This window comes from Typopeltis vanoorti, chromosome 16 (genome assembly GCF_054136105.1).
Source record: "Typopeltis vanoorti isolate ZY-2024b chromosome 16, IOZ_Tvanoo_1.0, whole genome shotgun sequence".
Classification (NCBI taxonomy): Eukaryota; Metazoa; Arthropoda; class Arachnida; order Uropygi; family Thelyphonidae; genus Typopeltis; species Typopeltis vanoorti.
Window position 1 is genome coordinate 113,899,203 of NC_143564.1, and position 27,950 is coordinate 113,927,152.

At 34.1% G+C, this 27,950-nt stretch overlaps 1 protein-coding gene across 4 annotated transcripts in view; it reads right to left on the minus strand.

The window, feature by feature from the left end:
• Positions 1-27,950, minus strand: part of LOC150098270 (uncharacterized) — a 120,403-nt gene that overhangs the window by 61,271 nt on the left and 31,182 nt on the right. For 3 of the 4 annotated variants that reach the window (XM_090406239.1, XM_090406241.1, XM_090406240.1), the window contains exon 4: positions 14,944-15,129. The exons of the other annotated variant lie outside the window; for it this stretch is intronic. In XM_090406239.1, the coding sequence (XP_090262365.1) occupies positions 14,944-15,129 (186 nt within the window). The remainder of the gene's footprint in view (positions 1-14,943; positions 15,130-27,950) is intronic. 4 annotated transcript variants of the gene reach the window in all.

A 27,950-nucleotide genomic window follows, 5' to 3' on the forward strand; every position in this document is an offset into this window, starting at 1 on the left:
CACATTCGTCTTTTCAAACCACAGAAATCTGGTCTCTCTTAACACGGAGTTGAAAACTCAAACCATAGGATCCATTGGAAAAAGTCGAAGCTTTAACATAGATCTTTATATAAACATGAACGTTTATATAAAGAAAGTGCTGAAGCCCTACTACACAGATCAAATTTAAACCGCAATGCCGTTCTTACTATTCTTAAAGTATGGGAAATTGTCATACAACATTGTGTAAAATAGTCTCTTTATTTGTGTTCTTTTTTTAATTTTTTTTTCCAGTTATATTTTAATTTACTTCTATAACACGTTACTGCACGCATATTGAGATTCCATTATAATCATGCGCCTTATATTCCATTATTCAAACAATACTATTGCTAGTATTGTTTGAATCACTGTACTGAATTAGTTCAAACTAATAATAAGATTTTCAGTATCATCATGAGAGGTTCAGTTATTGGCTGGTGTATTAGGCCTCCAAAGCATTGTTGAAACAATTGTCATAATTTGGTTAGATGGCTGTTTACATGAGACTGTTATACCAAGTGTTATTTATTTTTTTGGAATAGTACTCAATGTTACTGTTTACCAGCACCTTTCTTAAATATAATTCTCATCCTTTTATAAATTTATAAAATTTATATGGATGTGGTATATTTAAAAAATTATAATATTCAGCAATTTTTTTTACACTTTTATCTATTTACTTAATTTATTGTTCTTATTCCAAAAGCCCCCATGGAGCTTGCGACTTGCAGGCACGGGCATGGCGAACCCGGGGTCCCAGAGCTAAGTATGATCTATTTCAAAGCTTTTGGTCATACTTTTCTCTAACTCTTCCACTTCCTGTTTCTACCCTCATACTAACATTCTTCTTAATGAGGATTCTTTACTTAAAACTTTCTGTCTGTCTCTTTTCTTGCTTACTAACCCCAGGAGGAGGTCCTCCATTCTCCTGAAGCTATTAGAGTACTCGAGGGCTAGGGGTGTTTCCTCCTCTTTCAACTAACCACTAATAGTTATAGTAGTAGGCAGCAGCGCTACTTGTATTAACCTCCTGTAGCATACATGATATAATATACTGTGATGTGGAAGGCAAGGGGAAACCACCACATTACATTCCCAAGTAAAAGCAGCAATGGAAGTTAAAAATGAAGTCAAGATTGGCGACGGAGCCTTCACTGAAGGAGTCATGCCCAGCAGGAGAAGTAACCAGGCTTCTCAGGCCGACAGCCAACAAAATCCTGGTACTTATTCAAAAATGAAGACAAGAAATAAGCTGAATATTGGAATATGGAATGCACAGCGATGAAGAAATAGAAGAAATTTATGAACAAATAGAAGAAATCTGGAGCAGCTTTAAAAACAGAGACAATGCAATAATAATGGGAGATTGGAATGCTATAGTGGGAAAAGATAGCATTGATAATGTTTCAGGAAGATTTGGTCTTGGACGTAGGAATGAAAGAGGAAAGCAATTAATAAAATTTTGTACACAAAAACTGTTAGTAATAGCAAATACACTATTTATAGTTCCAAAAAGAATAAGATTCACTTGGATAGCTTCTGGGGAGTCAAATAGATTATATATTGGTCAAGAAAAGATACAGAAACCAAATAAAAAATTGCAAAAGCTATCCAGGTTTCGACATTAGAAGTGACCGTAACCTTGTCTTAATAAAAACAGAACTGAAACATAGGAAACAAATCCAAAGATACAAACCAATAAGATGGAACATTGAAAAATTAATGAGTAAAAAAGTAAAGAGAGGCAACTGATCATAACATTCCAGAAAACATAAATAGTCACAATAATATTGAAAACCAATGGAATATGATTAAAGAGTTAATTACAAATTCATCAAATCAATTATTGAAAAATGCAGAAAAAAAAAGAAGAAAACATTGGATAACAGATGAAATACTTGGCCTTATGGATGAAAGAAGAAAATATAAAAATGCTGTTAAAGAAGATGTGGCCAAATACAAATATCTTAAAAATCAAATTACAAGAAAATGTAGACAAGCCAAAAAAGAATACCTAGAAGAAGAGTGTAATAACATAGATGAATTATTTAAAAAAGAAAACATAGAGAAAGCCTATAAAGAAATTAACAAACTGACTTTCAAATTTAATAAGAACAGCAAAAACAATGCCATCAAAAATGAAAATGGAAAATCACTAATAGAATCTGAGGATATATTAATGGAATGGAAGAATTATGTTGAAAATCTCCATAATGGCGACGCACTTGATGTTGATATCAGCATAGAAAATCAAAATGAAGATAATCTAGGACCCCCAATAATGCAAGAAGAATTTGATAAAGCACTTTCCAAAATGAGTAAGGGAAAAAGTCTAGGTGTAGACAATATTCCAATAGAACTGCTACAAAATCTAGGTGATGACACAAAAATCTTACTCTATCAATTAATAGCCCAAATCTATGATAGAGGAGAAATACCAAAGGAGTTTATGAAATCAACCATAATACCAAAAAAGAATAATGCAAACAAATGCAGCCAATTTAGAACAATAATCCCAATAAGCTTTAATCCCACATGTTAGCAAAATTCTGTTAAAAATTATTCAAAATAGAATTTATTCAAAAATAGATTGTCTATTGGATGAAGACCAATTTGGATTCAGAAAGAATAAAGGAACAAGAGAGGCAATACTCTGTTTAAGAACAATAATAGAGAGAAGATAAGACCCTAGTCAAAATACTTACATTTGCTTCCTTGATTTAGAGAAAGCGTTTGATAAAGTAAACCAGCAAATACTCCTAAATTGTCTAACTAATATCGGCATAGATTTAAGGGATAGGAAAATAATTTATCAAATTCACAAAAATCAAAATGGACGGATTAAAATCAACGATAAGGAGAAAATAATAAATATAAGGAGTGGAGTAAGACAAGGATGTATACTTTCACCACTTTTATTTAATTTATATATTGAAAAGGTCACTCAGGAAACTAAAGATAAAATAAATAGTGGCATAAAGATAAATGGTGAGCGAGTCATGTGTATGAGATTTGCCGATGACATAGCCCTTGTAGCAGAAAACAGAAGAACGTTAAAAACAATGCTAGAATTACTAAATAATAACCTTGAAAAATATAAAATGAAAATCAACACAGATAAGATTAAAATCATTGTTACAGGCAAAATCCCTATCAATATAGAGCATATAGACATCAGCGGGAAACAAATAAAACAAGTGAAAAGCTTTAAATATTTAGGAAGCCTAATAACAGAAGATGGCAGAACAAGAGAAGACATAAGATCAAGAATAAACAATGCAAAAGCTCAATTCTCTAAGATGAAAAGCATTTTAACAGGAAATCTCAACCTACAATTGAAAAAAAAAATCAGTAAAGACATTGATATGGAGCATTGCACTGTATGGATGCGAAACATGGATTCTAGGCAGAGAAGATGTAAAAAGACTGGAGGCTTTTGAAATGTGGTGCTGGTGCTGCATGAACAAAATAAAATGGACAGAAAAAAAATCAAACAAATGAACAAGTCCTGAGAGAGAGATAAACGAAACAAGAACTCTGATTAAATCGATCAAAATTAGAAGGGATAGGTGGTTTGGACATATACTTCGACATGATGAACTTGTGAAAAGAATGACTGAAGGCAAAATAGAGGGAAAAAGAAGAAGAGGCAGACCAAGGAAAAGCTTTCTTGACCAAGTCAAAGACAGCACAGATTTGAGGAGTTACCAGGAGGTTAAGAAGAAAGCCAATGATAGAGCGGAATGGAGGAAATTGCTGCTGAGCTACCAGTCCCAAGACTGATGCAACTGATGATGATGATGATTCTAAATCATTATCAACTAGTAACAATATCAGTAAATAACCTTTTGGATTTCATTTTATATCCTTTTCAATTTAGATTTTTTTTGCTAGAAAAGAAAGAGTACTGCCCCCCCCTTTTTTTTTTACAACAAAAGCACTGATTACAGTATACCTAAGTATTGATTTGCAAATATCGTGATATATGAGTTATTTTAGTTAGATAGAATCACTTAGAAACAGTTTTGCTGCAGTAATGCAGAGTTTAGCAGTCTAAATAAACGTATATTATGTGTATGATTATGTGTATATTATAATATGATTTCAAGGCAGTAGCAGCTGCTATTGTTGCTGTTGTTAATGCATTAGTATTGACAGTGTAGTACAAGTGGTGCAGGGCACATCATACTTGGGTTCTGTATAATTAACATCTGCATTTTGGTGTCAATTATAATTGAATTTTGGTAGAAGTAAGTTATTTCGTTTAAGTCTTATGCTTTGGAGAGAATGGTGTTGATGTCTGTGTGGATTGCCATGTTAATAGCATCCTTGACTTTGGTCTGTAGTTCTGTGTCATTTCTTTTGCCCTGTTTATAAATATCGGTGTAATTATTGCAAGTTTTAGCTGTTGTGGAATAATACAAGCATCAAATATCATGTTCAAAAGTCTCAGAAGTACAGAATTTATTTGCTCAAAATGTGTTAAAAGGTCTCAAAGTCTTATTTGTTCAGTCCTGAAGTAGTCTTTAGTTTTAGCTGAGAGAGAAAGCATCCTTCAGTTCCAGTTTGGTTACAAGTAGAAAATACATGGTCTGCTGTTGTCTTTGTGTTGGTAATTTTATGTTGTTGATCAATGGGAGGTGATTTTTTTAGTTGTGTGATAATGTCTGTGAACTTATAACTAAATAAGTCTGCTCGTTAGTCTTCGCTCACATCGTGATTTTTTGGTGATGTTTTCTTTCTCATCATCATCGAATTCCTGTCATGTACCCTCAAGGGGTGTAAAGGATATGATAGTACTACATGAAAAATTTACATCATTACTAACTTCCTATCTACAATTTTCCTCCAAATCAGTCTATTACTTGTCAAGACTCCAACATTATCAGATCTTATATTTCTATCATCTAAGGCACTTTGTACCTTATCAATCCACCTATATCTTGCTCTTCCTCTGGGTCGTTTTCCTGCCAACCCAGCAGAGAACACTTGTTTTGCTAATCTTTCCTCTCCCATTCTATTTAAGTGACCATACCACCTGAGATTAGCTCAGCTAATGCATTCCTGGATGCTGACAATGACAAGTTCTTTCCTAATATCCTCGTTTTTAATATGATATTGCCATTGATGCCATCTGTTCATGCCTCTAATCTTTCTCAGGACTCTCATATCTGCTGTCTCTAGTCTTTGGTCAAGTGTTTTAATTCTGACCCAGCTCTCAGATCCATAAGTTAAAACTGGTTTGAACACTGTCTTGTATACAGCTAATTTGGTGTTCCGACTAATTTCTCTCTTATTCCATATGAATTTATTCAATTGATTTCCTACCATACCAGCTTTGTTGATTCTGTTGTCTATTTCCATATTTAATTTACCATCTTCACTAAAAAACATGCCTAAATAGCTGAAATGTTTTACCTGTTCCACAGATTCTCCATTCACAACACTGTTCACATTTTCGGAGATTCTGCTTATTTTCATTCTTTGTCTTGTTATTGTTGACCTTCATACCATATCTATTACAACAGTTATTCAATTTAGTCAGGGAATCTTGCAGACTTGTAGCAGATTTATTTAAAAGTATAACATCGTCCGCATAAAGCAAAGAGCTCATATTAACATCTCCAATTTTGATATCATGTTTAATACCACTTTCTTTCATAATGTGATCCATATAGATAATGAATAACAGAGGGGATAATGTACATCCTTGTCTCACACCAGATTTAACATAAAAATATCTTCCTGTACTTCCTTCAATTCTAACTGCTGACTTACAACTCAAATCAAGACTAAGTATTGCTTGATATAATTCCCCACTGACACCATATAACTGTAGCTTATTGAACAGCTTCTCTCTTGGCACCTTTTCCAGATCTACAAAATTTAAATACAGATCTTTGTTATATTCCCATGATTTCTCCACTATTTGTCGTAAAGTAATCCTGACAGCCTCTATTTGGCCTGAATCCAGCTTGTTCTCAACCGAGCTTTTCTTCCACAATTCTTCTCAACTGTTTCTCAAGTATACTTGCATAAATCTTACCAGGAACACTCAGCAGGGAAATACATCTGTAATTCTCTTATTCAGATTTATTTCCCTTTTTATATATGGGTACTATGAGAGCTCTACTCCAATCATCGGCAATTCGTCCCTTTTTCCAGGCCTTCTGAACTATGTAGTGCAGTCAAGCATTTCTGTTCAAATATCATCTACTCCTGCTGCCTTTCCACATTTCAAACCTTTGATAGCTTTTTCTACTTCAAGTATGGATATGTATTCCTAACTGTATGACTCTGTTGATGAGTGTTTTGTTACCACTGTGCTATCACTGCTTGTTTCATTTAGCAATTTTTCAAAGTAATTACTCCATACTTCAAGGATATCTTTTTCTACAGTTTTCATGTCACCTTTATCATCTCTAACTCCTTTTACAGCACTCTTTCCTCCATTTCTAAGTTTCTTCAACAACTTCCAGAATATCTTACCATCTTCTTGATATTTATTTTCTATGTTCTTGCCAAAGTCCTCCCATGACTTTTGTTTAGCTAGTTTTCCACAGTGTTTAGCTTTCTTGCATTTGTCTCTGTATTCTCTAAGAGCACAAGCCGACTTATTTGCCAGGGACTTTTGATATGCTTTCTTCTTTTCCTTCACTGCCTCTTTAACTTCCTGTGTCCACCATGGAGTTCTAATTTTTCTATCCTTGCAGACCACCTCACCACATGACTCTCTGGCAGAATCAATCATGGTTTTCTTCAATGCTTGCCACTGAATCTCCAAGGTTTGGTTCCTGTTCTCAAACTCTTTCATATTTTCTTCAATAATCTTTGTGTATTTTAGTCTACAGTTCACATCTGAGAGCTGCTCAACTTTTATTCACTTTAAAACTTTCTTACATGTTATTCATTTCAATATGAAATTCAATTTTATCCTACTCAAGACTAAATAGTGAACACTTCCAATTTCAAATCCTCTGTACACTCTGGTGTCCTACACCAGTGAGAAAACATCCAAATCAACAATCACATAGTCAACGAGGCTTTTCCTATTCTTTGTCTCTTCTCTCCATGTGAATTTGTGCACATTTTTATGTTGGAACATGGTGTTAGTAATAACCAGTCCATGTCCTGAGCAGAAATCCAACAGGTATTTGCCATTATTATTAGCATTGCTCTTTTCTCCAAATTTTTCCAAAATATTTTTGTATGTCTGACAATCATTTCCTACTGAGCTATTTAGATCCCCAACAAGGACCAACTTTTCCTTTTTCATTGTGTCAGTTGCTTTTTCTAAAGCATCAAAAAATTCCTCCCACAGAAGATTCTTAGTAGAATCTTCTGTGGGACCATAGGCACAAATAAGTCTCATTGTCCAGTTCCCCATTCTGATATTAGCCTACATCACTCTACTTGACCCTGCCTGCCATTCAAGAATATTAGCCTCGTATTTTGTGTTGAATACTATGGCTACTCCTTCTTTTCGTTAATTGTCATTTCCTGAATTTAACATTTTGTATTTATTGCTTAGAAAGATCACACCAGTTTTTGCCTTTTTTGTTTCAGTCATCCCTATTATGTCGATCTGGTACTTATCCAATTCCTCAGCCAGTACCGATCTTTAACTCTGGTGATGTCGAGTTGGGGTGTGCTTTCAGATTTGTTACGGTAGCTGACTTTTCACTGTTCACCCTGGTTCCCTGGCGAAAACAACGGGGGCCTGTTTAACCGGGTGACGCCCCAGCCAGCATGAAATTTTGTCATGTTGTACCATCATTTTGTATATTGGTTTAAGCCAATAAGAATACAATTTGGTTGGCTAAATCCCAAATTGCCAGCCCATCCTCATTCGTTCAGTATCCAGGTAGATACCCAACAGAGTGCACCACGAGAAAGTGAGGATTGGATATTACGTCAGAAGCCCTGGTCGGTTCTCCGCATTCCTTTAAAGGCTATGTGGAGGTCTCCTCTCAGTTATACAGCTTTGACCCTTAAGCACCCCTATTATCATTACCATTATTACCATTATCACTATTATTATTATTATCTGAAACCTCTTAATGTGAGTGTTGAATGTGAATCCAATAACTATCTACCTTTTTTTTTCTTTTTGTTTTTTGATACCTTAATTTTTGAAATTACTACAAGTCATGTTGAATTTTCAGTTTATCAGAAATCAACCTTTACTGGAAGATATATTCACTCATCCTCACATCATCCTTCATCACCGAAAATAAGTATTATCAAGAGTCTTGTAGAGAGAGCTCATAAAATCTGCTCTTTTGATTCCCTTTCGTTGGATGAATAAAACTGAAAGCAATCTCATGCATAATGGATACAATTAAACTACCAATCAAAAACTTATTGTTAATTATTATCCATCTACCAGACTACAATGAATACGAAAAAGAACTTCAATACCATACCTTAAAGCAGGGTTTCTCAAACTTTTTCTACAACGGAACACCTCACAAATCCTGAAATTTTCACGGAACTCCTTAGTTATTTTCTAATGTATTAATTAATAATTAATTGATAATTTAGCTGATTTTTATTATTAATTATTCATTAATTAAACATCAATTATTAATTTGTGCTGCTTTTCATTGACATATCCTATTCTGATCATCAAAAATTTATATTATAAATATTTACAAGTGAATGCAGACACTTTCTCCTGTGTGCTGGTAGTTTTTCCCCTCCTTTTATACATCGTGGAGATCTGTGTAGGCTTGAGGTGGATGACTCACTATTTGTTCCGTCACAAACACCTTTAATAATAGATTTCATAATACCAAAATTAAACAAAGTGTCTTGTCTCTTATTCATATTAGAATTTAAATCTGTATTCTTATTACTTTTAAAAAAATCACGGCACTCCAGTTTCAGAACAAGCACCAACACACTGCAATATGAACTTGCGAAGAAAGTATTCAGTATTAATAGATTTGAGAACTGATACAGGTGCTACCTTGATCTTCAATTTCACTGGAAAAATTTTCTTTATACTTCCTTGCTGATTGGTCCTTGACATTTGCAACACAGATGTTATTTTGTTCAGCTTTGAGAACACACTGCCCATTGTTGTAATTGGCTTGCAGGCAACTTTTATGATCAGTCGTAAACGCCACTATTCTCTTTCCCGATTGTTGAAAGATTTCAATGTGTGAAAATTAACGATAATTCATGAATATTTCTATATTTAAAAATATGCCGCTTGGTCACTGACATTTGCTACACAGATGTCATTTCCTTCAGTTTTGAGAACAGAGAATATGTCACGCATTGTTATAATCCGCTTGCGGGCAATTTTTATGACCGGTCATACACAGCGGTATTCTCTTTCCCAAATGTTGAAAGGTTTCAATGTGCGAAAATTAACGATACACTGATGTTATTAGGCGTTCTGGATCTGAGCTTTTCGACATATTCACGAACATTATTCTCCTCAGAATATTTCTACTATAAAATATTTATTCATGAAAAATGCTTAGAAAACTAAAATGACAAATTTCAGAACTTCTCGCAGAACACCTATTCATCTTCTGCGGAACACTAGTGTTCCGTGGAACACAGTTTGAGAAACCCTACCTTAAAAGAAACCTCAGAACAAATAGCATCGATTCTTCGATGTATATGTAAGGAATTTGATAATGATGATTTTCATTTTCAATAAATTTATTTTGAACATTATGTACCTATTTAAGTGTAGGAACATATCCATATTTCTGCTGTTGTATTTCTACCTCCAATAACAAAGTTTCTCACAACGAACTATAGTTTTGGAACATGTCTACTTAGTTAACTGAGATATTATATAGAAAAGGATGTTTTAAAGTACAGAGAATTCTCCCCCCCACCTGCTAATGCCTTTTATTCTTCATAAGGAATAAGGAGTTTAAAAAAATCAGAAAAGAAATTTATTAAATCATCATTTTTATTTATATAATTGTGATTCTATTTCAATGCTTTATATCAATTATCACTGATTTTGTTGCAATGGAAATCTAGTCAATGAGAAAATTAGGATATGCACACTTCATTTTATCTTATAGAGAACTCAGTCACACCATGAGGTAACCAGTTAATCACAATATGGCAACATAAAATAAATACAAAGCAGGTAATTAGTTTATTTCTTACCTAATGATGGAACATGCAGACGAAATAGAAAAACTGGCTGGAAAGAGATGGATAGTGGAAGCAGAAGACTGGGAAAAATTGGAAGATCATGGGGGAGGCATTCATTCAGCAGTGTATCAAAAATGGCAAGAAGGAACATGTAGAATTTGACCAGTAATAATGGATATTAAAACTTGAAAAACAAGTATTCATTTTCCCAAAATATTTCTTTATTTTGACTGTAACCTAAATGTTTTTTGTTTTCTGAGTTGCTGTCATGTTGTATGACATCACTGGCCCAGTCCATCCAACAGCACTTTGGAGTAGTCAGAATTAAGAAATAAATGTAATTATATGTGTTCATTTTAGAAATTATGGACTTTACAACCATTTATAGCACGGTTGTAAAGTCCATTTCTAAAATGAATGCTGATCACCGTGTAACACTAAAAGAAAGGATAATTATATGTGTGAACGCAAGGGTTTTATTTTATTGTCCCTCACCCCAACATTTGATATAATGGAGAGGAGAAATTGTTTGCTTTTTTTCTTTTCTTTTTTAACTGTAGTAAATGAAGACATATTATTAGCATCAGGAGAGAAAACGTGTAAAATGGTACCATTTATCCCCCCTCCTCCCATTATGAGAGCCTGTGTAGCTTAGTGGAAGTGGCATTTGCACTCCATAGCGCTTGATTGCTCAAAGCAAGACTTAGGTTGAAATCTAGTAGATGACTAGAGAAACATTTTCTAAGCCTTTCTTTAACCGGTTCCAAAGTTAGTCGATCTCTATCATGGGCATGTGGGCTTTTTTCTCCCAGAAACTCAAGTTTTTCATCCCGTAAACTCAAGAAAATCGACCATAGAACCCACACTATCTCAAACAATAAATATATACTGTTAGGATTAGGGACTGTGAAATGGTGGTACTTGTCAGCCATCTCTCTTCACCAAACACTTGATATTGTTAGTGATAATCTCGAGCAAGCTATTTCTAATTGGCCTCTGGTGGAAACTGAACTACTCCCTCAGTCTCCAAAAAGTTAGATAGGGCTAAAACAGACTTGCTCACTCCCTTGTAAGGGAATCAAAGGTGTTAGCAGGTTTTTTTTTTTCACTACGTTTTATTTAGAACAAGCCATTTATGTTTTATTTATTATACAAGACCATTTATTAATAAATAAATAATAATAATAAATGGTCTAGTATCATTTATAAAATATATGATTTTTTCCTTCAGAGATTGATAAATACAGTAATACATTAGTGAACATATTTTCTGCAATACAAGGTCAAAATTAGCCACTACATTAACAAAAGCTTATAAATTGACCAGATCCAGGAATAAATGTGACTATAATATATCAGGCGACCGTGGTCGCTTGATATATTATAGTCACATTTAAGTAAACATCTTAAGTAAAACTATTATTATTTAACATCTGATAAGTAAGACTAGTGAGCGAGCACAAAATTTTTCGAACCCTAATAATTGCTAATTTTAAATTCAATGAATCACTTTGCTATCCAGCTGAAACTAATATAAAATAAACATAGGTATTTTTTTCTGGGAAAACTCCCATGTTACTCCTCTTAAAAACTATTGTTATATATTGTTGTCTGTGCCATTTTGGTAGTGGTGTCACTTTTCTGTTATTTCTCTATCCTAAATCCCTGTTGTACCTACTAAGCCTGAAATCTCTAACCTATCTCTCTGGGGCCGCTTCTCCTTTCAGAACTCTGACAAAATTTGTTTGATATAGCTGCGCCAGCCAGAGTCCTAGTATAGAAGAATTCTGGTACAAAGAAATCTTCCCAGAGTTCAAGTATTATCTAATCTTGTTAAAGTATTAAGTGCCTATAGAAACTTCAACATTGCAGTCATGGCCTAAAACTTTCCATACTTTCTTTAATTTCCCCTTATTCACAGGTTCGAACTTTAGCGAGTGGTAAAATCAGTCTCATGCTCAGACAAACTCAGACTTATATAGAAAAAACATGTTTATTAATTATCAAATTACATACAATAAACTTTCATCAAAGGTATGTCATATCAAAATTCTAGTTCACTAGCTAAGCAAGGGAACATTCTAATTATCAAATACTCTATTTACATCTCTAGGTTAAATAAGTACACATTCATCATAAAACACTAGTTCAAAATTCTAAGTAAAACTTGCTAACAAAGATCAATTCACATTCAACTAAGTGTTGCATACTCTCAGGCTTTCAGACTACTAGTCCAATATGATTAACATGTTACTGAGCACAAAAGTCACTTAAAAGTTCTCTTTCTTCTCAATTAGAAATCTGTTCTTCTCTCTCTCTTTGCTCCAATACTAATTGTTACAAGAATAAGGAATTGACTGTACATTGCCAGTGTCCTGAGAGGATATCGTGCATTTTTCATCCGTCCTTTGTAGTCAGATGTCTCTCTGCTTTATTGAGTCGCGTCCACGTGGAGGTTACGCTGATCGATGTAAATTGCCATTCCTTGCACTTTGCCACACAAACACTCGTCTACCGTATCGATATAGTCATTCTCAGCCATCCTTTTTGAACTTTTCTGCTGTCTCGCATAGGTAAACTTTTACCAATGGCCCTAGTTGGTGTCTGCCATCAGCTCACGCATAGCAGGCCTGACTCCTTCAGCTAGCAACCGGGAAGGTGATTACTTCCGGCGGTGTCGATCGGTCAGTACTCTGCTTGACCACACAAGAAAACAGGAACAGAAGAAACGGGGGGGGGGGGGTCATAGGAATGGGAACGGTTTATGGGAAAAGGGGGGCCAGGGATAGGGTTGACAGGGTGCGAGTCGTTTCGACATGGGTCATCGTCTGAACTCATCTCCTCCGACTTCCTCCATGAGTTCAATGGACAACCTACGTTGTCAAAACGGCTCACACCCCATCAACCCTATCCCTAGCCCCCTTTTCCCATAAACTCTTCCCCTTCTTATAAAAAACAGTTTCTAATTTCAGCACCCTTTTTCATCTTTTCGCACCCTACAAAAAAAGCGCTCCGCCCAACCTTAAATATAACATATGTATATATTATATATAAAAAAAACCCAGGTTTTTTCAAATTAATTTTCCCCATTGCCAATCCCCCCCCCACTCCCCTTTCAACACCATAACAGCACAAGTATGCACATCGCAGAAAAAAGACAGGCAACAGCATCCAAGAAAAGGTATGTGCTAATTTTCTTCTATTATGCTATATATATTTGTCTCTAAAAATACATCTGCAACGCCCTAAGAATTCTTGAGTAAAAAGTCAATGACATCAAAAAAGGGGCACTCCTAAAAAAAGCAGCCAAAATAGCCGTAAAAATAATAAAATAAATATTTTATTAATAAAAATTACATAATGATGTTACACAGGGATATTACAAATCTGTGAAAAATTAAATACACTATATTGCTTCAATATTAGTTACAAATACGAGGGTGATCTGAAAAGTTCTCAGCCTCGACTATAGATGGCAACACTACTGGCAAGATTTTTTTTTCTAAATTGGTACATATGTCATAAGCATCCATGTGAAATTGCAATTCATTCTATCAAGTAATTTGTTTTATACAGCTGTCTGAAGCAAAAGTGTTGTCTATATCCCTTGAAATGGATAAAATTGAGTATCGTGCGATTATAAAATTCTTTGTAAAAGAAGGTTTAACACCAAAAGAAATTCATTTGAAGTTAATAAGAGTTTATGGGCACTTCTCTTAGTCAGTGGACTTCTCCTTCATTTTCGACAATTAAGAAATGGGCTGCTGAGTTTAAACATGTCTGTACCAGCCTTGAAGATGATCCAACGTGAAGAACATCCAAAAGTGTAACAATACTAGAAATTATTGATCAAGTGGATGATATGGTACTGGATGACTGGCGAGCCAAATTGAATGAAATTGCTGAGACTATAGGCATTTCAAAAGAACGTGTGGGATATATTTTGCATGAAGAATTGCAAATGAAAAAGTTTTGTGCAAGATGGGTGCCGCACTTATTCACAGCAGATCAAAACCGCACTCACATGAAAATCTCTAAACAGTGCTTAGAGCGTTTTAACAAGAATAAAACTGATTTTGTGAGTCAATTTATTACTATGTATGAGACTTGAATTCACCATTACACACCACAAGCCAAACAGCGGACAGAAGCTGATTGTTTTGTGTCAATTTTTGGATGCTAAAGGCATTTTGTTTATTAATTATCTTGAAAAGTAAAACAATAACCGAGGAATATTATTCCAATCTTTTAACCAGACTAGACGAAAAAATTTGTAAGAAAAGATCCAGTTTGCAGAACAAAAAAATCATATTTCATCAGGACAATGCAACTGCCAACACAAAGGTGTTTTGGCAATGGGAAAATTAAGGGATCCACACTATGATTTGTTGGAACATCCACCCTATTCCCCAGATTTGGCTCCCTCTGACTTCTATCTCTTCCCAAAACTAAAACTCTTCCTCACTGGTCAGTGTTTTTCTTCGAATGAAGAGGTGATTGCAGCTGCAGAGGGGAATTTTGCAGATCTTACTGAGAACCACTATAGGGACAGGATAATAGTGCTGGAACATCGTTGGATAAATGTATTAGTCTTAAAGGAGATTATGTTGAAAAATAAAAATAATTTTGAAATTATAAATTCATTTTTTCATTGTTAGGCTGAGAACTTTTCAGACCACCCTTGTAGAAGCATGTTTCATTATTGCTATTAAATTATTATGAACATATGACTTTTTAGAGATTTAATAACGTTAATGGGAAAATACAAGTTTAACTAATTTATTAACTTACCATTGGTGTGTCCAGGAGTGGAGCGCACTTCCAGTTCTATATCTCCAATCTTAAATAATTCGCCAGGTTCTAAATATTTATCAGCATTTGCCCCAGAAGCTCTGGATATTACACTGTAACAATCTACACATGCTTTTTTTAGTTCACCCGTCCCAGTGATGTGATCAGCATGGACGTGAGTATTAGCTGTACAATTTATAACAAAAACTCTCAATGAGAGAAAAATCAATAAGGGATTAATAAAAGACAAAATACTTTTATAATAAATTTAGCTTAATCCTTTATCCAAGTGTGAGCAAACAAAGTTTGTGCCGGAAAATATCTTCAGGACTGGGGTAAGGTAGTACAACACCGGGAAACTCGTAACAAAGGTGGACCAAGTTAACATCACTCCTATCTCAATATCTCCCATAATGCAAAACACATCTCCTTGTGGATATGTATAATGTTATGCATTAAGGGAAGGGATAAAGGATTAAACTAAATTTATTATAGTCTATCCAAGTGAAAAATAAACTTTCAACATCTTTCTCCAAATCCAGAGTAATTTAATAAAAAGGTGGCACACCTTTTGGCAACTCCTATAGGTAAAGATGACTTCGCCATTGCTTCTGCCTGGAATCTCCACTTCTGAGCCTAGCTCCCACTGAAGAGACCTCAATAAAGGTCGAAACTAGTCTAGGTAGTGGCACTTCCCTTAATGCATAACATTATACATATCCACAAGGAGATGTGTTTTGCATTATGTTAGATACTAAGATAGGAGTGATGTTAGATTGCTCCACCTTTGCAACGAGTTGCCCGGTGTTGTACTGCCTTACCCCAGTCCTGAAGATACTTTCAGGTGCAAACTTTGTTTGCTCACACTTGGATCAAGGATTAAACTAAATTTATTATAGTCTAACCAAGTGAAAAATAAACTTTCAAAATACTTTTAATATTAAAAAACAAACTACTAGGGCAAATCTATGATGCAAATAATGTGCTAGAGAAAAGATCAAGATTCATTAACTTTTGTAAATCCCATTTTTTTCCCATAGTATGTTGTTATTAGTGCACAGTACTTCAGACTCCATGGAGTACTAAAGTCTCATTGTGGGAAGCCCATATAACATCTATGAAACCTCTCTTTGAATGATAACTGACAAAACACACACAACAGACTCTGGTGATATCATTCCACTCATTAAGTGAATAACTTTATATTGTCACATTCAGCTTGTAACTATTATCTTCTGTGCATACTGTTACTCTATATCACTTTTCAGTATCACTGCAGGATTTTCTATATCACTTGTATAACTATTGTCCTCCACAGTTTTACATCTGCAAACAACTGGATATTCCACTTCAAATAATTCCCTATATTATTAATATACAAATTAAATAGCGATAGTCAAGTACAGAAATCTGAACTACACCACTAGTTATCTGCTTCTCTTGGATTCTACTCTGCCACATACTACTCTTTAATGACTGTCTATCATCCACCTTATCAATCACCAGCTTCATGTTCAGATTTGCTCCAATTACATAACAGGATTTGATACAGTATCTTGTCGAATATCTCTAAAAGTCAAACAGTATCACGCATAGCCATTTCATTGCTCCAGCTGAACTGTCACTTTATTACAGAAAGTGAGTGAATTTAGGTGGGAGATGGCAATTTCAAATTTCATTGCACACAATGAGACCATTGTCCCATTTATTGAATGTGAAGTAGCTTGATTTGGTCTTTAGAGCAGGGTTTTTGGATTATGTAAAAAAAAAAAAAAATTGCTTAACCCACAAATGATATTTATGATCTGTACTTAGAGACCTGACTAAAATCAGATCTGCAAATACTGTACCCCATATAGAAGTGTGTTCAACCATTTTTACTACGTGAGCTACTTTTCTATAAATTATTCACCGATCTACTCTCATATAGAGATCACGTTCCCCCAACCTGATATCTGATTAAGCACAAATAAATAACTAAAAATAAACAACTAAAAAAAAATTCGCAACTAAAAACTTTGTGTATTTAAAAATTTATTTATCACTTTTAATTATTTTAATACAAAAAAAAAAAAAAAAAAAAAAAAAAAAAAAAAAAAAAATTTATTCCACAAATATAGTGGAATAAAATATTTATTTCTCTATTTTGGAAAACCAAAGTTAGAAAAAACAACAGACTTATTACAAACTCACAAGTTACAGGAAATGCTGGTTGATTAAAAACAAAAAAACAAAAACTTAATGTGAAATTTGGCATTGTTGGGACCTTGCAATATTTTCATAGTCAAGTTGATATGAAGAAGTGGCCAATCGCAGCCAATCATCAAAATGATCATTTGTAATTTGGTTTCTTAATTGAATTTTTATGACGGTCATATTTGAAAAAGTGGATTCTGACAAGTATGTCGATCCAAAACACGACAGAATTTTTTGCGCAATATCAGTTAATATTGGGAATTTTTCATGTGCATGCTTCCAAATGACTTCATTGTTTATTGATTTTAAATGTAAACTATTCTGAATGTTTATTATCTCAAGTTCTACTTCAGCTTGGTTTATATCAAACAGCCCACTAATTTTATTTGAAATTTCTGTGATGTTCAAGTTTTCTTGAAATGGATTATTGATAAAAGATACAATCATTTCAGTTTTATTAAAATCTTTAAATCTTGAATTTATTTCTTCCTCAACTAATTCTATTTCACGAATAAATTCTTTTAAATCATAGCGAACCATTTCTTGATTTTGTTCAAAAAAGTTTAATGAATATGGGAGATGTCTAAATTTGCAGTCATTTATGTTTTTCTTTAATAAAAGTAAGTATTGTGGAAAAGTTTTTATTGAACTTAACATGTCAATTAAATTTTTATCTCTACCTTGTAACTCTAAATTTAAATTGCTTAATTTCATACAGAAATCTACTAAAAATGATAAATGTAACAACCATCTTTTATCACTCAATTGTGGATATATATCTCCTTTTTCATCAAGAAAAGTTTTTATATTGTTAATTAATACAAGAAATCTTTCTAAAAATTGACTTCTGCTCAGCCAGCGAACATTATTGCACAACAGAAGTTCCCTATCATCATCTGGCTGTAATTTAAATAACTGCCGTGGCAGGACTTTTCCTCGAACAGAATTTACAATTTTAAATGTAATATCCAAAACATCTTTTATGTTTAATCTTTTACTACACAGTACTTGTTGGTGAATAACACAGTGGTACGTCAAAAAATCTGGATATTTGTCATCATTTTTACATAATGAAATGAATCCTGATTTATTACCTATCATTACAGGAGCACCATCAGTACTAATAGACACAAGTTTAAAAAGCGGAAGTTTGTTTCTTCCTCAACTAATTCTATTTCACGATTTGATGAAGTTGTTTCACAAATTCATCAAATGCCAAAAAAATGTCTTCTCTCTTCTCCTCTAGTCCTTCACAGCAATGAAATTTTCAAAAGTTCTTCTTTACTTGAATAATCTTGAAATACTATGTGAATAAATACCATTAACTGGGCAATATCAGTGAAGTCGTTTGATTCATCAAATTGTAATGAAAACGCAACACACTGGTGAATGTCTGACATTAACCTGGCGTGGAAACTTTTCTCCGGCAATTGAAACTCTTCCTTTTGACAATTTGAAACCTTGTCTGTGGCCTAGAAGTAGTATCTCTCTCTCTCTAGCGACATCTCGAAATGAGAAGCTCCTTTCTGGAAGCGGGAAACTCCTCTCTCAAGCAACGTGGATCCGGGCAGTCTCTCTGATGGCGACTCTGGACCGGGCGGCCTCCTCTCTGACAGCAATTCTGTAACCAGGACCTCTTCTGCTTGCTTCAGTCCCTTTTTATTAGGCCTCTTCTGAAACCTCGCATGAAGTTTGGCAACCCCCAAAGAATCGGTATGAGTCTTTCATCTTAAGTTTCAAGTTTGGCACGCCTTTTGTTCTCCTCCGCTTTCTTTTGATTGTCAGTTACCGGCCATTGGAAAGTTGTTTGAAATCTTTCTGAATGGAGATGTTTACACTTAGAGCCTGCAAGCCTTTCTCATACATATAAGTTTCAATAACAATCTTTCTAATGCTGCCACGTACAGCTTCGGCAACAAAAACATTGCCTTTGTTTTTAACAGTCTAACATATTCTTATTAAAGTAGCATATACAGTTAGCTTCAAAAGAGTTATTTACAAAAACATCTAATACAAACTATAACCAAGACAAACAAAGTTTATTTTTTTACAGTATTCACATGGGACTTATTCTAAGTAAAAAATCGATGTAATGTGCATTGGAATATTTAATATTTAAGCTACAATTGAGTTTTTACACTTTGCTTATAATTGTATTCACTCGGCTTGCTGTTTGACTTCCACTGATCCAAATTAATTCATTTACCCAGACTTATAAGAAAATTACTGATTTGACAATTTTAACGAAAAATAAATAAAAAATAGCAATACACTTAAAGAGAATTAAAAATAATACAAAATAATGATAAATAATATATTATGTTTTCAGTTTTAATTAAATTTGTAAGTAAGGAGGAATACATAAGAGATCAACCAAAAATCGCTCCGCGGTCGACCAACGGGTTGAACACCCCTGCCATATAGTATATTCCTATATATATATATATATATATATATATATACACTATTGAATTCTGCCCTTAATCAACTTTTTAATACCTTAACTACCATTGAGGTACTGATTAGTCTGTAATTTGCTGTCTCAGAGCTTCCATGTGATGAGACTATTTTGCCCTTTTTACAGTGTTAATCAAAGAGAATAAATTTAAGTCTGATATGTGAAATTAAATGACTAGACTCTCATGGAAGTATTCACATTGGGATTTTGTAATATTTAAGCAACTCCAGTTCATCTGTCTGTATTCTCACATGCCAGTCGTATCTGTCTCTCTACAATATCTCTACCTGAATTTTGAGATTTCCTTTAGCCTGTTTAGTTAATTTCTTCTCATAACCTGTTTTGTTTCTCGATACTGAAAAATCCTGCTGATGATCTTCCTTTTTATAAACCTTCTACAGCATTTCCTGTACTTGTATTTCCTGCTTAACCATGATGCTCATCCATTTAACTCCTACCTGATTCTAGGCATGCTCTGTGTTCATTGTGCACAATCTATTCAATGACTTCTTAAATAATCAACAAAATTATTTTCAATTTTATGACCTTTCAATATGTTAAAACTGTTTCAATATGTTAGAACTGTTACTGTTCCTTGATCTCATCTGACATCATATTACATGAGATCTACATCGGTCAATCAGCCATGAGCAATTCAATAAATTCCTAAATACATCCTTGTTCATTCTCTTCAAAGTCTTCTTTGTATACATTTTGGTTAATTTTACAACTATTAGAGACATCAATGAATCTTAAGTAATATTAAAGCTATAACAGATGTACATCAGGTCTCTGTACTTAGAGACCTGATGTAAATCAAATCTCTAAATACTGTACCTCACATAGTTATTCTTATATACGTACTCCTGAATTCTGCCCTCAGTCAACCTTTTAATACCTTAACTACCATTCTTGAGATACTGATCAGTCTATAACTGGCTGAACATCCATGTAATGAGACTATTTTGCTCTTTTTACACTGTACACAAGGCCTCTACATAGCCCAAAAGGAATGCAATGAACCAACTAGGGAATCTACTGACCAAACCTCCAGTCCTCACCTTCTAGTGAGGACTGGAGGTCTGGTGATTTGAGATTAAGCCAAACAATTTTTATTATGTACTGTACTGATTTAAACTAAAGAAATGTCATGCTGGCTGGGTGTTGTACAATGTCCATAGAGCAGGTATGATCAAATGGATCCTCTTGATTGCCTTTCCTTCTCCAAGTGAACTATATTATTATTATTATTTTGGTAACCACCACGGAGTCAACCAGACTCATCATGGGAGGCCCACTCAATCAGCAATATATCATAATGAACTTTGAAGTTATTTACACTCTCTGCATTCACAATGCACTCTACTCGCCAACAACTCTCCATATAAAAAATCTACTCCTCACACTCTTCTTCACCACATCTTTGTATAAACAACTTCCAGGGATGGCATCTCATTCTTCCCATCTTAACATCCACTCTTTTTATAATTTCTTCTGTATTAATCTGATAGAATCCCTTAACTAACTTGAAGGTCTCTAGCATATCTTCTCTTTTCCTTCTGCCCACCAAACTCTGTAATTCACATTCCCTTAAACAATCTTCATAACCAATACTCCAGAGTCCTAATATCACTTTGGTCATTTGTCTTTGGACCCATTGTAATTACCGAACCATCTTAGCAAGGTGGCCTTAAACTTCAACTCTCTGATCACCATCACCACTAGGTCACTAACTTCACTGACCACTTGCAACAAATTCCATTAACATAATACTCTGCATTTAAAATTTTCTGAAATCTTCATTTTGCTGGCTTGTTGTATATATTATAGGTTTTTTAGTTCTTTAATTTTTAATTCTTAACATTTTAAAATGCACAGATTTTAATTCATTAATTTTGTTATTAGTTTTATTCATGTTTTATTTCTGCTATTTGATATATTTCTATGCTCATTTACTGTTTCATCTCCAGCATTATTCCAATCACATTATTTTCAGGTCAACTATCAACTTTTGTACTAAATATTGTGCCATCAATACTTCAAAAATATCCAGGCATGTATGATTGGCACCCTTTTGAATATAATAAATTGTAATTAGTAACTAATTTTAATTTAGCCTCTAAGTTGGAAAACAGGAGAAGATCTCCTGTCATTTAAAAGTTTCTAAATTTCTCAATTATTTTCAATTCTGTTAATTATATAACACTCTGCACTTTCCTCAGTCCAAAATAAATAATCTTGCACTTGGCAATGCTAAATTATCAATCACTGGATACTCTTTGGAGTGACTCTTGGCTTTTATAATGGAAAAAAAAATAATAATAATTCCCTATCATTGTTTCGTGCATTACCATTATATTAGCGATAATGGTAAATTTCAAATTATTATTAACACCAGACCCATCACAGGAGGCACACACTGCTACACACGAAGCCCATCAAACTGTGCTTTAAACTCGTTCAATGTATCTGCATTCACCACAATGTCAGGCAATGCACTGCATTCACCAACTGCAAAGAACCTGCTCACAACCTCCATATAGAGCTTCCAGGAATGTATCCCTTGTTCTGACCCCCTTCCCCACTCCTATGAAAAATTTCTTCCACATTAATCCAGTAACAACCTTTTACCAACTTAAATGTATCAATCATATCCCCATCCTATTCACAAGGCTATGCAAACTGCATTCTCTCCATCTTTCTCTCTCTCTTCCTATTTCATATTCCAAAGACCAGTTACCACCTTAGTTGGTCTTCTCTGGACCCTTTCCAATATATCATATCCTCATCACTAAGAAAAACAGGGAACCAAATCTGTGCACGATAATTCATACAAGGCCTGATCAAGGTCTTACATAATGGAATCAGACTTCTTTATTTCTGTATGTTAAAGTCCTCTGCATTATTTGCCATAATCTGATATAACGATTTCACAACTTGTGCAATGTGATCTCTAAACTTCAGATCCTTGTCATCCAACTTCCACTAAAATTTTCCCTGGCAGGAAAATTTTAGTGGAATTTGCATTTCATTGTTACCTACTAAATTTCTGAAACTTACATTTTGCAGCACAGAGCTAAACAGTTCCGTACTGTTGCCCACTCACAATCTATTCCAGTCCTCCTGTAAGGCCACATCTGTCTGATTTCTCATCACTCACCCCAGTTGTTTTAGTTAGTTAATTGTTTAGAAGGTCAATTGTTAAGTTAGTACAGCTTCGCAAGCAAATTACGTCAGAACAAAGTTAATTCCATCACTGTGGACAGTATTAACAACCAGAATGAAGTGAAAAATCTCATGCCCACTTTTTTAAACCCTGCTGGCACCTACCGAGTTGCATTTGGTGTTTACAACACCCCCTGGTGGTAAGTTTTGGAAGTTTTTTCTTGGATATCGCTTCCGCACAATGTATACCTCTAAGGTTCACAGCATTTGGATCACTGGATGGTGCTCCACAAGGCCTTAAACAGGTATATAGCAATCCGCTGATTAGTGCACCTAATGCATTCTTTGAAACAGGCGCATTAATCGAAAACGCACTAATTGAATATAATAACCTATGGGAAAATGTATAATTCATACCTCAGATTTCTTTTTTGCCCTTATTTTTTTTTTTTATAAAAGAATTAGGGTAGGTCTCAGGGCCTAATTAAAGGAAAACTATGAAGCTGAAAGACAATAAAACATATTTAGAATATAAATTTATTATTCTGCTTCTTAACAAAGAATTGAGCTAATGTAGTTTGGCGGGCATTCTGTTTCTTTTTTTTTTTATACAACTGACGGTATGGCCCTATTCCCTCTTCTGCAAATTTTACTGGTTCTCTCTTCACCAGTGTCAGTTTCTAAACATTGCTGTTTGAAAACTTCGATTGTATGAAAACTATTTTCAAATTGTTTCTATGAAACCGCTTTGGGCTTGTCAGTGATTACATTTTCTACAGGATCTTCCCACTGTGTATCTAAATTTAGCAGGATGGAACCACTCAACTTCTCAGAAAGAGATTTAATTAACTTAGATTAATTTGAAAAGCCTCTAAAATCATTTACACAATGTGGAAGAATGTGCTTCCAAATGGCTCGCATATTGCTAGCAGTAATTTCATTCGACTTTGCGACTATATAACCAGGCTGAGATTTCTCTGATTTGGCTAGAAAAGTCTTGGAAGGCATTCGCTTCCAAAAAAAAAAGCCGGTTTCATCGACATTAAATATTTGTTGATCACAATAGTCTCCGTCTTACACAATTTTCTTCAAAATCGCTGGATATCTCCTTATTTGCACTTGTAGCTTCTCCTGTGATTAGAACATTATGTAGGCTAAGACTATTACACTTTTTTTATATAATGTTCGTCAAGTAGCTTTATTTTATCGTCCTACATGTTTCGCCAATTTTTTTCCTATCAGCATCTTCAGGGAATACAAACTAGTAAGCTATATGAAGGTAACAGACTAGGTTATAACTGATGGTTCTAATTCATACAAAAAATTAGTATTGAACGAGGCAATGCGCATGTCTCGGGAACGTGATTTATTCGTTATGGCTCATGATGTAATTGTCATGAAAGTTCATTTCTTTGATGTTTAATGATCTGATTAAAGCTTTCCAAATTTCTGGTAAAGTTAGACCTTGATTCTTGTTTAGGTTTTCAGTTTTACGGGTGACTGTAGCTGCTTCCTTGAAGGTTCTTGAATAGTAGCTATCTTCTATATAGGGCATAAGGCTCTTATCCCACTCAATGTGATGGTTAGTAGAAGCAAAGTGGCAAGAAAGGCCTGAAATGTCTTGTCTGTTGTTTCTGACATATCCTATGTGTTCTTTCTTTCTCGTTTCAAAGCTTCTAGAGGTCTGAGACCTACATAACTAATATCACATGAGCAAGGTATATTATATACTCCAGAGTACTTGTAGAATGGATGAGGATCTTTCGGTGATCTTAAAAATTTCCGAATAGTGTTGATTGGCTTGAATGCTACTCTGATATTATATGGTTTTAGAAGGTTAGCCAATTTTTTGGAAATGCTGCTGACAAATGGAATAGTAATAGCACTGATGTATTGGATGTCATCACGTTGTCAATCTGGTATATCAGTCAAGAGAATCTTGTTATAGAGTCTTATTGGATAACCATTTAAAGATAGTTCTCTGGATATTGTAATTAATTCCATTTGTAGGTCATTCTTATCTGTTGTGTACTGTATAGCTCTTTTCTTGAGCATTATGGATAATGCTAAATTTCTGAGCTATATGATGAGACGAGTTGAAATGGAGGTAACGTCCAGTATTTGTAGGTTTTCTATAAACAGATAGGATAGGTACTATTATTGGCTTGTTTCTTTATTACGATGTCAAGGAATGGCAGTTTTCCATCTTTTTCAATTTCTAATGTGAATTTGATGGTATGGTGGAAACTATTGATTTGGTTAAGGAAATCCATTAGTTCTTCTTTCATATGATCCCAAATGAGAAAGATATCATCCACATACTGTACCAACTTTTCGGTTTTGGAATGATCTGGGATAAGATTTTTTCTTCTAGATCTTCCATGAATAAGTCAGCACAAGGAGGGGAGAGGGGGCTACCCATGGCTAATCCGGTGAGTTGTTTGTAGACAGTTTTTTTGCCAAATAAAATAGTTAGAAGTTAAACAGTGATTGAACAAAGTAGTGATGTTTCTTGGGAACAAGTTGTCTAAGATGTTGACGACTTCAACAACTAAAATGTTTGTAAACAGAGATGTAATGTCTAGGCTTGCTAGTATATCCTCTTCATAGATAGGGGTGTTTTTTATTTTATCCATAAAATGTTGTGAGTTTTTAGTATAAGTAACCGAGATGTGAATGTGTTGTTGTAAAATCTTAGCAAGGTACTTGGACAGTTGGTAAGTAGGAGAATAGATTCCGTCAACTATTGGACGTAATGGTATACTTTATTTATGAATTTTAGGAACACCATACAGTCTAGGAGTTAGTGGGTGCATTGATTTTAACTTTCTTATTACTTCTATAGGCCAGTTAGTCATTCCACGTAATAGTTCATTGATGTCATTATGGTTTTTTATGGTCGGATCTCTACTGAGAACTTCATAGACAGCTTTTAGTTTTTTTTTTTTTTTTTAGTTTTATAATATTGTTTTAAACGAAGAAATCTTGGGATCACGCTATTGTCTCTACATCTTTTTAAAAAAGTCAGATGGTTTAAATATCTAGCTTTTTTGCATTTTAAACCTTCGAGATTGCGTACCTTTTGTTTGGTGATCTCGTTGATCCTGTTCATTGTGTAGAATTTTTTCTTGACTATTATTGTATAAGACTATTACACTTTTTTTATATAATGTTCGTCAAGTAGCTTTATTTTATCATCCTACATGTTTTGCCAATTTTTTTCTATCGGCATCTTCAGGTTTAGAATAAGGTACGCAATCTCGAAGGTTTAAAATGCAAAAAAGCTAGGTATTTAAACCATCTGACTTTTTTAAAAAGATGTAGAGACAATAGCGTGATCCCAAAATTTCTTCGTTTAAAACAATATTATAAAATTAAAAAAGCTAACATGATTTACCAACGAACTTTGTGCGCACTTCTCAAAGAAAGAATTTGCCATACGAGATTCATGCTTAGCAAAATAGACTTACAGTGCTATAACTTATTCACAGATATCTCTAATAACCTTGACGCAGAGACATGGCAACTATTAGACAATATGATTAGCAAAAGTTTTACCAAAACATTTAACCACAGCAAAAAGACATAAATTGATAAATTCAATATGCTGTATGATAATCATATCAACTATAAACCGTCTCTACCAGATAACCAAGTGATAATTAACCTATCTAAACACGTTTTAACTAAACCTGAGATCTCTATCCTCAAAAAAGGATTCAATTTTGCCTTAAAACCCACTGCTATTCCTAAAATAGAGATCATCTGCAACTTAGAAAAAGCCTTCTCATTGCTACCACTTCCAATAGCTAATGACTTACGATTAAAAAGCAGCATAATCCTTTCAGCTCCGACAAGATCTCCTAACTCCAACTCTAACCAAATGGAAAGAAGAACGTTTCTCAAATTAAGAAATAATAAAGACATCATCATACTCAAAGCCGACAAAGGTAATAATACAGTTATATTAAATACTAAAGATTATGAAGAAAAAATTAAAAATCTATTATCTGACAGGTCTGTCTATGAAGTTCTCAGTAGAGATCTGACCATAAAAAACGATAATGACACCAATGAACTATTACGTGGAATGACTAACTGGCCTATAGAAGTAATAAGAAAGTTAAAATCAATGCACCCACTAACTCGTAGACTGTATGGCGTTCCTAAAATTCATAAAGAAGGTATACCATTACGTCCAGTAGTTGATGGAATCTATTCTACCACTTACCAACTGTCCAAGTACCTTGCTAAGATTTTACAACAACACATTCACATCTCGGTTACTTATACTAAAAACTCGCAACATTTTATAGATAAAATAAAAAACACCCCTATCTATGAAGAGGATATACTAGCAAGCCTAGACATTACATCTCTGTTTACAAACATTCCAGTGGTTGAAGTCATCAACACCTTAGACAACTTGTTCCCAAGAAACATCATTACTTTGTTCAATCACTGTTTAACTTCTATTTTATTTGGCAAAAAAACTGTCTACAAACAACTCACCGGATTAGCCATGGGTAGCCCCCTCTCCCCTCCTTGTGCTGACTTATTCATGGAAGATCTAGAAGAAAAATTCTTATCCCAGATCATTCCAAAACACCGAAAATTTGGTACAGATATGTGGATGATATCTTTCTCATTTGGGATCATATGAAAGAAGAACTAATGGATTACCTTAACCAAATCAATAGTTTCCACCATACCATCAAATTCACATTAGAAATTGAAAAAGATGGAAAACTGCCATTCCTTGACATCCTAATAAAGAAACAAGCCAATAATAGTACCTATCCTATCTGTTTATAGAAAACCTACAAATACTGGACGTTACCTCCATTTCAACTCGTCTCATCATATAGCTCAGAAACTTAGCATTATCCATATGCTCAAGAAAAGAGCTATACAGTACACACAGATAAGAATGACCTACAAATGGAATTAACTACAATATCCAGAGAACTATCTTTAAATGGTTATCCAAAAAGACTCTATAACAAGATTCGCTTGGCTGATATACCACATAGACAATGTGATGACGTCCAATACATCAGTACTATTACTATTCCGTTTGTCAGCAGCATTTCCAAAAAATTGGCTAACCTTCTAAAACCATATAATATCAGAGTAGCATTCAAGCCAATCAACACTATTCGGAAATTTTTAAGATCACCGAAAGATC